The following is an 11,311-nucleotide window of genomic DNA, read 5'->3' as shown; positions in this document are numbered from 1 at the left end:
CCTCTTTTTTTTTTTTTTTTGAGACAGAGTTTCGCTCTTGTTGCCCAGACTGGAGTGCAATGGTGCAATCTCGGCTCACCGCAACCTCCACCTCCCAGGTTCAACCGATTATCCTGCCTCAGACTCCTGAGTAGCTGGGATTACAGGCATGTGCCACCACGCCCGGCTAATTTTGTATTTTTAGTAGAGATGGGTTTCTCCACATTGGTCAGGCTGGTCTCGAACTCTGGACCTCGGGTGATCCGCCCGCCTTGGCCTCCCAAAGTGCTGGGATTACAGGCATGAGCCACCATGCCTGGCCCTTGCCAAAGTTTTTAAGCAGCTTCTAAGTTCTACTGTTTTTGCTTTTATAACACTGCATGCCAATCCTTTTCACGCCAACCATAGGTGATCAGAGAATTATCTAAACAGTCTCCTTTTTTCCATTCTACCTTGTACACCACTGGTCTATGAGTATTCCAAGACTAGATTTGTCTTTTTCTAACTTGCTTTCCCTAGTGTCTAGTGCACAGATTTTAACTAAACATCTGTTAAATGAATAGTTAGATTCACATTACATTTCCTCAAATACTGCTGTAAACTATATTTTTCTAGATCTACCTCTGCTTTGATGAGACTATCAATACCTTTCTAGTGCCTTTCATATTAACATTCCATTATTTTCCTTAAAAGGCAAACTAAGATTATTTTAAGAAAATGGCAAAGGAGGTAAATGATGAAATTAGCAGTAGTGACTTTAGAGAGGCAAGACAGTAGAGTGGAAAGAGTGTAAGTATTAGAGTTAAGCATAGCTGGAACTTGAAGCCTAGTTCTAAAACCTACTTATCCTGGCAATTTAACTAGTGAGTTCATTTTCTCATTTTTTAAAGGGAGGATAGCAATACCCCTCTTGCAAGATTGAACTGAGAAAACACACATAAATTCCTTAGTAAATGCCTGAAACCTAAAAGCCCCCCAAAGTAGCTACTAATATTAAGTTACAGAGTACTGTTTAGGTTTTTCCATAAATATTTCTTTGAAGAATTCTATTTTTGTATTAGGCCAAAGCTTTGAGATAAGACCAAAATGACACTGCCTTAAATATACTGAGATGTTATTCTGAGACCTAAGTAAACAGCAAATCTTTACCTAACAAAACCCCACATATATGTGTATATGTATGTGTTTGTGTATACACACACATACACACGATAGAGGTTTCTACCTACTGGAAAAATGACCAATGACTAGAACACTGTAATTAGCAACTCTGATATGGAAAATAATAGTACTATCCTTGTCCTTGAGGATTTCATTTAAATATCTTCCCAATACTAGAGATGCCATTTCTCCCCTAAATTGCTTATGATCTGTTACTGGAACAAGCACAAATGAACTTAACTTAATAAAGAAACAGCATAGCCACTTCCAAATCTAGAAGATAGGCCAAATTCACAAAAATCCAGTAACCCCACTTAAGATTTTCAAGAATGACATTTCGTTTTGGGAAGGGAAAAAAATACATCAGATTGTTATTTACATGATCTGATATCTGAGAAATCCCTTAAATGCCATTTTTGGGAAATTGCAAAATTAGCTGGGCATGTATGGCACCTAACCATATTATCTCATTAATCTACTGAGGCAGGCACTATTCTAATTTTCTCTCTCTAATCATCTCTCTCCTGGACCACTCATCCTGATTGATCTACCTGCATTCACTTAGGTTCTCATTTAAGCTGAAGAAAGTATTTTTTTAAAAGGCCTAAATCACTGAATACTTAAATTCTTTTAGTAGCTTCCTATGATTTTAGAATGAACAAGAATCTGAACAGTCTATAAAGTCCAACATGGTTAGGCCCTGGATCTACCTCTCTAGATACAAATACAAAATATTTGTATTTTTTAGTAGAGACGTGGTTTCTCCATGTTGGTCAGGCTGGTCTTGAACTTCCAATCTCAGGTGATCCTCCCGCCTCAGCCTCCCAAAGTGCTGGGATTACAGGCGTGAGCCATCATGCCTGGCCTAGATCTTTGTTTTACAGTATGCTTCCTCTCCCACTTACCCTACCCCACTCTAGTCACACTGGCCTTGTTTCAGTGCCCAGTGCTTATCCTATTTTTTCTCACCATAGTGCATTTGCAATATTGCCTACTTATCTGCCTTTCTTCAACTCTCAGCCTACCCTTTTGCTAAATGCTGGGTATGAAATGATGAACAAAACAGTCTCTGCTTTCATGAGGTTTATGGCTGAGTGGGGAAAAGTGGTAGAGACAGAAAAACCAGTAACCAAACAATATAAACTGTGTAAAGTGCTAAAAAGAAAAAGAACAGAATGTTGTGAGAAAAGGATAGTGTAGGGGAGGAAAATCTGTTTTAGTCTGGGAGGTCACAGAAAGCTTCTTTTAACAAGAACACATTTGAACTGAGTCCTCAAAGACAGAAAAGGAGGTTGCTACTTTAATTAGGCCATAAATGAGGAAAAGCACTATTATAGTAGGTTTCACATGCCAGGAAAATAGAGAATTTGGAATTTTATCATAATTGAGATGAAAACAGAGTTAAAGAAAGTAGCAAATCAAAAGGAGAAAAATAAAAAGGATTTATCTATTCACTGCTTCTTAGAATTGACTTGGTTGAAAGGTTATGATCATCTTACCAAAAAGGCTTACAGAAGGAAGAGAAGGATACTGAGAGGAAAAGGTCAGTAAACAGGGAGGAGGGCACCTGCCAGTAACCTAATGGAGTATATGGAGAGTTGTATTTACAAGGCTTACATAACCAATGAGTCAGCAAAAAGTCAGGTGTCAATGGATCTCTTCTGTGGCCACCCTAAGCAGCTAGGAAACTTGGCTCTCTGAGATAGGAATATACCTTCCAGTAACATCTGCCTAAGTTAGGATGAGGAAAAGTAAACTCCAGTGTTTAGAAAAAACATAAGAAATAAGATCCAACTTAAAGCAAGGTGATTCTGATAGGATTTTGCAAATCTAATGCAACTCATTTCTCTAATTTGTAATAAAACACCTATTAAAGAATCCAGAAGCAAGACTCCAAAATCTGCTAAAAGTAAAACTTACATTTTAAACAGAAAACGTCCTTATCTTTTTTGAGGTCCATAAATATTGGAGGGCTACTCTCTACAACTATCTTTTCTCTAATAACGGCTAATACGTATAAACAGTAACAGAAAAAGGCTTCATATCAATAGAATTGGGTCTGGCAAAGAAAATGAACAAAAGAGAACATAAAAGAGATTCAGTCATAGTAAAGGCAAAGAGATACAGCATTCACAACCACTTGATATCAAACAGCAATGACAATGAACCCAAGACAAATATCCACCAACACACAGCTATGAAAATAGCAGACTCCTTATTCTGCCTTCCTCCACCTCCATACTTATGTTCTCAGCCTATTACTGTTCCAGTGGCAACAACTCTATAACAGGAGGAAGGCTTTATTTTTCCTTCTCCCGCTTCAGACTATAGAAAAAGCAGGAAAAAAAAGCATAATTATGACTATTCAAAGAAAAGAAAAGAAAAGAGGTTTGTTAGTCTACTTCTTTGCTCTGGAAATTCCTGGCTTCTGTCTGTTGAGAGACACATGAGAAAACTTGGATTATCTCTGAAGGTCACAACTGAATGACCACAAGTTATGTTTCTCCTTCTGGTTCCCTTGGTCATCCTTTTCCATCAAAAGTGATTTTGCAAAATGTTTTAGTTATTGCTAAGAAGCAATTCTATACAGCTGATATAGAAAAGTCAAAAAATAAGAAAAAAAATCACAACACATTTATCTTACCAAAACCCCCTGTCAGGCAGTCTGCTGATTTTGCTTGCCACAAAGCTCATCCTTCATTTGTGCACTGCCAGAGCAAGCTTGGATCGTAAAAACAAATCACAACCTCTTTTGGCTATAAGCTCTTTCCATTTGTTCCAGCTTCCAAACTGCAGAGGAGCTGTGGCATAGTCTGTCACTGCTGCACATACTTGGTTTCCGAGAACAACGCTGCAAATGAGGACAGCTACCACTGGGAATGCTTTCCCCCACCAAAGAGCCAGCCGCAATGAAGGTTCTAGTGGATCCCTGGGCTTCTCACCTTCACAGTCTCAGAGAAGTGACTTTCACAAAACAGGCAGGTACAGCCGCACCACATCAATACCCTCGCATAGCCAATCCTCCGCAGTGCCCACCTCAGCCTATATACAGTTTCAATTCTATCTCCTGTAGCAACTCTTAGAGCTTTCTATATCTGGGAGCCTAGGAGAACTCGGTGCTGAATAAACAGAAAGCTTCTGCCAAACAAGCATCCGTGTGTGTGCGCGCGCACGCAGTTTGCTAGAGCAGCTAATGCAAATGAATAGTTTGACTCTGAGAATGGAGATCACAGACAGTATCTGCCTCTCTTCTCCAGCTGTGAGCATCTTTTATAAAAGACAAAAGCACCACACTGGTTGGATTTAAAGCTACAGGGTATTAATTTAACATTCACATTTGTCTTCTCATTTAAATCAGATAAGGTTGAAAGAATCGCTTAAAGAAGATTAAAAACATTCTAAATAAAGTAACACTGTTTAGGTAGCTTGGTTCAGTAAATACAAAGAAAAAGCAATCTACCTATATTTCAATAAAGGTCCAGAAGATTGCCAGAACAGATTTCCATGTTTTCTAATGTTTCTTCTCTTATTTTCATTTTATGTTGGCAAAATCATTTAAAATGAAAATAGAACATGAGTGAGAAAACAACTAGAAAAAGAAAACTGAGCACGAAACTCTAAAATTGTATTCACTATGGACAGAGAAAAAAACACTCTGAAATCTAAGCAAGAGATTAAAACATCACAGTCATAAGCCCAGGCTCAGCCCCTGTATCATCATACACTATTTACTGAACACCCGGGACACTACATGACAGTACTGAATATTTTATTAAGACTGTTTCTGACTTGAAAAAGTCACTTTGGGATTTAGGCAAGTTATCAGATCTGAACCTTATTTCTTCATTTGTAAAAGCAGTTGTAGGGAACACACATAGGAGGAATTTAAATGATTACAAATATAGTGTGGCATGTATAAAGTATATCTACTAATATTTCTCTGAGGTTAACATGCAGAAAGGAATCAGACATGAAGACAATTTAATACAGTAAAGCTTATGAGCCTGCGGGTGTGATATGAGCCTTTCTATGAGCCTGGAGGTGTGATAATTTCTTTACTTTCAGTTAAGTATGGGTCTGGAAGCTCAGGCCAGCACAATACTGACAGGTCAAAGAAGGTCTCTCTATCAGTATTCACCAGTTGCGTTTAACATTCTTTCACTTAAACCATGCAAAGCCCTCTGAATGGAATCCAAAGCACCTTGAATGAATATAAAGAAAATGTTGGGTTGAAACCATGGCTCCAGAAATTCCTTTACCATCTCTAGAGACACAGAACTCTGACCCTGACTTTCCACAACAATAAATAATTTAACAGAAGTTTTGTTTTCACTTAAAAATTAGGTGGTAAGGTTTCAACTGAGTAAATACGTTTCTACAAAAACAACAAAAACCCCAATCCTGTACCACTAGCATCAACACTAGCTGTTGCTTGCTTAACTCTGTTTATTAGCATTTTCAATATCTTCTTTTAAGACAATCATGCTTATTGTAGAAAACTTTGAAAGTGCAAATGAGCAGAAAAGAAAGCAAAAACTATCTGTAACCTCACCACTTAGAAGACCAAACAAACCACTATTACCACTGTGATTTCCATCCCTTCAGTTTAAAAAAAATATGTACAAGTATTTTGTTATTTCAAATCAGTTGTGATTTCAATTTGAAGGACTCTATAAGAGAATCCATATTTTTTCCCTTCCTCTCAAAAATCACTTACTGTAACTGTACTCCCATAGTAATATATCTGATGTGGGTTTTTAAATATACAGAGCTATTAGATTGTGTGCAGTCTAACATAAAATCTAGTAAGTTATTATTTTCTTCACAATTATACAGCTGAATGTTGGGGATTGTATATTCTTCCCTGGGTAGGTACAGTATTTAATCTTTGGTAAGATTAATGTTTGTTACAATTCTATAATTTTAAGTACAACTGTTGGCACTCACAGATATTTCCAGTGCTTCTTCCTTTTCTGAACACACATGGAAGACTACATTTCCCAGTTCCCTTTGCAAGGCCATGTGACTAGTTCTGACCAATGGGTTGTGAAAAAAGGGAAGTGTGTGTGTAACCTGAGTGTGCAACCTAATTCCCTTTGCAAGGCCATGTGACTAGTTCTGACCAATGGGTTGTGAAAAAAAGGAAGTGAGTGTGTAACCTAAGTCAAAGCATTTAATTGCTAATGTGAAGCTCTTTTATCCTCTCTTACCCTGCCATTGAGATCACTGAAGCATGTGTTGAGACATGGTGCCATGGATCAAATCTGCTTTGACTGGATAAACCACTAAATGGAGGACAGCTGCCCTGGACAGTTGTCTGGGCCTAAAGCAGACTTTGTGAGAAATGTTCATTGTATATTTATATAAAAGTGTAATGATTTTGTCTTTTTGAAAAAATTACCTTTTCACGTTTTTAGGGGTTCCACCAAGATGGCAATGAATTTATCTGACAGAACAAAGTAAACTGAGTTACTAGATAAATGTACCTCCTCACTGACTGTTTTAGCCTGGGTACATCTCTTCTTGGCTTCCAAAGGAAACCCTAAGTGGCAGTAGGACTTTAGTTTTGCTGAATTCCTTGTTCTCATTTGTTTCTTCTCTTGCTGACTTGTTTCTGGTTTATGCATGGTCAGTAAGTTACTCCTCACTGATGGCAGCACTAATTGAGAATTTGGTTTTATGGTTTGACCATTTGAGGTCTCTACAGAAGAGTGATAGATATCTATTCTCTGTTGAATGAGAAATCAAAAAATAATCCAGCTCGTCAGTCTTTTTTCTCCATTTGTCTATGTCGAGTGTAATTCAATTAAGAATTCTGGCTCTGCGTGGTGGCTCATACTTATAATTCCAGCACTTCAGGAGTGCTGAGGTGGGCAGATCACTTGAAGCCAGGAGATTGAGAACAACCTGAGCAATGAAGGGGAACAGCTCTTTGAGCTCTGGACCAGTGAGATTTTGTGATTCTGTGTTTACTTTTGACCCATGGCTAAAAAGTTGTAGAACTAAAGGCATAGGTCTTCATGTGCCCTGTAATCATTTTGGGAGGCTGAGGTGGCAGGATCTCTTAAGGCCAGGAGTTTGAGACCAGCCTGGGCAACATAACAAGACCCTGTCCCTACAAAAATGATAAATAAAATTAGCTGGGCATGTTGGTATGTGCCTGTAGTCCCAGCTACTTAGAAGGCTGAGGTAAAGGGATCACTTGAGCCTAGGAGTTTGTTACAATTCTATTTGTAACAAATAGTGGTTTATCCAGAAAAACCACAAAAAGAGTGGTTTATCCAGTCAAAGCAGATTTGATCCATGGCACCATGTCTCAACACATGCTTCAGTGATCTCAATGGCAGGGTAAGAGAGGATAAAAGAGCTTCACATTAGCAATCACTGAAATGCAGTGACCTATGATCGTGTCACTGCATTTCAGCCTGGGTTTGAGTGAGACACTATCTTTAAAAAACAAAACAGAAAGACCATGGCCTCTTGCTATATAAGTATAAAACATTTTCCTACCTTTAGAGAGTATTAATAAATTAGATTATAATGTCTCCTAAATTAAAGGACCTCGGATCTCATGGGTTTTACAGAGCTAAATAAGCACATATATATATGTGTCAAACATCCCTACAAATCTAAGAAAAGAAGAAAGTGAACATCTGACACTTTAAACATGCTAGACAAAGAACAAAAGATTCTCCTTACAGATTCTACCAGTTTGGAAATATTTTAAGAATCCAAATTCACATACTTAAGGTAAATATTTGGCAAATCGAGGCTAGTGTCAGAGTTAACTATAATACTATATACACTTTATTTTACTTGGGGTTTGTTTTCTCATGTAGTAAAAATTTAATCTGAACTTTGTAAACTTACTTATACAGGTTTAGTGATAAAATTATTATTCTTTTGTAATATGTTTAGTATTTTAAAAATGAAAGTTTGTGTTAATCTAAATTGAATCACAATGCTGACAAGCTTTTTATATCAATAGTAATTAGGTGTCAGCTTAAATATCTCCAGGATCTTATGGTAATTTAAAAATCACAGACTAATGTTAAATGGAGCCAATTAATAAGTATGTTTGGATGCCCAGATGAATTTCTAATTAGAATACTAAAACATTGTTTAAACATAGTTTTAAGCTTACATACTTTTGCTTGTTTTGTATATGCTATTAAAGTGGTTATATCTTTGAGTAATGTTAATAAATGGCCTCATTTTTGTCATGTTAAGAAGGTGTAAAAGAGATGTGTGTGGCTATAGAAAGTCTGCTATGTGTATTTGTGAGCTTTACTAATGAGCTTGTGTATGATGTAGTTATTATCCATTCTCTCTACCTAGTTTTCTCTCTGAAACAGAAGTCATAATTGATACAGGTGGTTGTAACTATACTAGGAACAACAGTAACAGAGAAATACAAGGTGTAAGTCTTTTGTTTTAAAGGAAAAGGAAAATCTTTTTGTTACAAAGTGACAGTTTGTTGCAGAATGTGAAAGACAAATCATTTATTTATTTATTTTTTAAGATGGGGGTTCTCCATCTGTTGCTCAGGCTGGAGTGCAGAGGGGCCATCTTGGCTGAGTGCAATGTCCGTCTTCCAGTCTCAAGTAATCCTCCTACCTCAGCCTCTCAAGTAACTGGGACTGCAGGTGCACACCACCATGCCCAGCTAATTTTTGTATTTTTTGTAGAGATGGGGTTTCAGCATGTTTCCCAGGCTAGAAAGACAAATCTTAAAAAGTGAATTTGATTTGCCTTGGAAAATATACTGCTGGGATGTGAAAAGAAGCCATGAAACATGTTAAAATTTTGGCAAAATTTAATCAGCGTTGATGGGTTTGTGTCTTTGGTTTACTGATTAATGCCTTCATCTATAATATGAAAAATGATTCTTATTTGTGTGTAATTTTCTTAGAGAGCATAATTAATTCTCTGGCTTTATGTTGGATTATGTTCTAGATGATTAAATACAAAACAAATCAAACCAGAAAGAACAAAGGTTCTTTACTTGTGAAAGAGCTTAGGTTCTTTACAATTGTAGTACCTTATCTTTTATTCTCATTTTGATTAAATAATCAAGTATTGTTTCTTATCCATGATCCTATCTTAATCAGGGGCCCAAATCTCCTTTGTTAAACTCTTTCGATCTTGCCTTCCCCAAGATTGAATCTTTTTTTTTTTTTTTTTGAAACAGGGTCTCTCTGTATCATCTAGGCTGGAGTGCAGTGCCTCAATCTTCCGGGCTTCAAGTGATCCTCCCACCTCAGTCTCCCAAAGTGCTGCGATTATAGGCATGAAACACTGTGCCCATCCCATGTTATCTTATTGTTCTATTTTTTGTGGCTATATGAGGAAGCCCTTTCACTTTCTCCTTAAACTACTTCTAATCCACATTTTAGTAGATTGATTCTGCCTCTGTGATCGGAACAAAACATTAAGTAGTATCTGATTTTCATGGAATACTGAGCATTCAGAAACATACTGAGTTTTCCTTAACTTCTTATGGCAATATTGTTATTTGCATAGGATCAATACCAATCTCATCTCCTTTTTATCAAGATATAATTGGATTCTGTAACTGTATATACTGGAATCTCATAAATGAGAACATCACATTTGAGAATGATTCTCACTGACAAACTACTTTAAGAAACAATAGTTGACTTTATATAGGGAGCCAATGCCTAAAAGAAAGTACTCCCAGGAACACTGGCCTGATTCCTGAGGTGGTAAGGAAAGTCACTTCCTGGCAAGCCTTAGAAAATACTGGGGACTTGAAGATGAGATTAATTCACCCAAATTTATACGTACTGCAGGTGAAATCCAGTGAGAGAGTTTCTCAGGTGTATTTCCTAACCTTAGTATAGTAAATATTAAAGAGTGTTTAAAAGTCCAATCTGAATCCTTATGAAAACCTCCACACAGAAGTTAATTGTGTTGTCTTAGTAATTGCTCAAAACAGTACGGCTCTAGATTTGCAAAGATAGTTCAAGGATGTCCCTGTATGACTAACTAGCACTGTGGCTGCACCTATGTGAATAATCAGGCCAAACCTAATGAGACTGTCAGAAACCTTTACACCTGCAACTTCAGCGTGAATATGGGCTAGGTAAAATAAGGCTAAGACCTGCTAGGCTGCATTCCCGGCAAGTTAAGGTATTCTTAGTTACAAGATGACATAGGAGGTCACCATGAGATACAGGTCATAAAGACCTTGCTGATAAAACAGGTTGCAGTAAAGAAGCCAGCTAAAACCCATCGAAAACAAGATGGCGATGAGAGTGACTGACCTCTGTTCCTCCTCACTGCTACACTCCTACCACTAGCTCCATGACAGTTTACAAATGCCAAGGCAATGTCAGGAAGTTACCCTATATTGGTCTAAAAAGGGAAGGTATGAATAATCTACCCCTTGTTTAGCATATAATCAAGAAATAACCATAAGAATGGGCAACCAGTAGCCCCTGGGGCTACTCTGCCTATGGAGGCCATTCTTTTATTCCTTTACTTTCCTAATAAACTTGTTTTTACTTTACTCTATGGACTCGCCCAAATTATCACTTGTGCAAGATCCAAGAACCTTCTCTTGGAGTTTGGATTGGGATGGCTTTCTGGTAACAAGACTATTTTCTGATCAAAAATAACATTTGGAGATATTCAGGACGCTGAGATGGGAGAATCACTTAAGCCCAGCAGTTGAAATTTGCTTTGAGTTGTGATTGTACCACTGCACTCCAGCCTGGGTGACAGAGTGAGACCCTGTATCTTAAAAAAAAAAGAAATCATAATTAATCTTTGAAAATTATTATTGATCACAAGAGAGACGGGAGACTGTCAGCAAAATTTATGGAAGACCAAAATGGTAAAAGATTTTGAGTGTCCTTTCAAGGGAATGCTAGCTGTTGTCTATTGGACCCTTTGAAGTTATCTGATTTTATAAAGGTGTGAATCTTTGTTTTTAGCTAGGCTGTTTTGCAAGTCTCTAGAGATAGAAATTACCTCATGGACAATGTTTGTGATGCAATGTGTATTAGTCTGTTCTCACGCTGCTAATAAAGACATACCCGAGACTGGGTAATTTATAAAGGAAAGAAGTTTAACTGACTCGCAGTTCCACAGGGCTGGGGAAGCCTTGGGAAACTTACAATCATGGTGGAAGGGGAAGCAAACACGA

The 11,311-nt window shown here is 37.4% G+C and overlaps 1 protein-coding gene across 8 annotated transcripts in view; it reads right to left on the bottom strand.

Annotated features, from left to right (window-relative positions):
* Positions 1-11,311, bottom strand: part of TMCC1 (transmembrane and coiled-coil domain family 1) — a 257,166-nt gene that overhangs the window by 37,096 nt on the left and 208,759 nt on the right. The window contains exon 1 of one of the 8 annotated variants that reach the window (XM_017885041.1): positions 4,083-4,261. The exons of the other annotated variants lie outside the window; for them this stretch is intronic. Coding sequence (XP_017740530.1) covers positions 4,083-4,139 — 57 coding nt within the window. The 5' untranslated portion in view covers positions 4,140-4,261. Of the gene's footprint in view, positions 1-4,082; positions 4,262-11,311 lie in introns of those variants that run through there. 8 annotated transcript variants of the gene reach the window in all.

The sequence above is a fragment of the Rhinopithecus bieti genome, unplaced genomic scaffold (genome assembly GCF_001698545.2).
Source record: "Rhinopithecus bieti isolate Rb0 unplaced genomic scaffold, ASM169854v2 scaffold_13262, whole genome shotgun sequence".
NCBI classification, from domain to species: Eukaryota; Metazoa; Chordata; class Mammalia; order Primates; family Cercopithecidae; genus Rhinopithecus; species Rhinopithecus bieti.
Note: the sequence above shows the minus strand (reverse complement) of the source record. Positions and strands in the feature narration are given on the sequence as shown.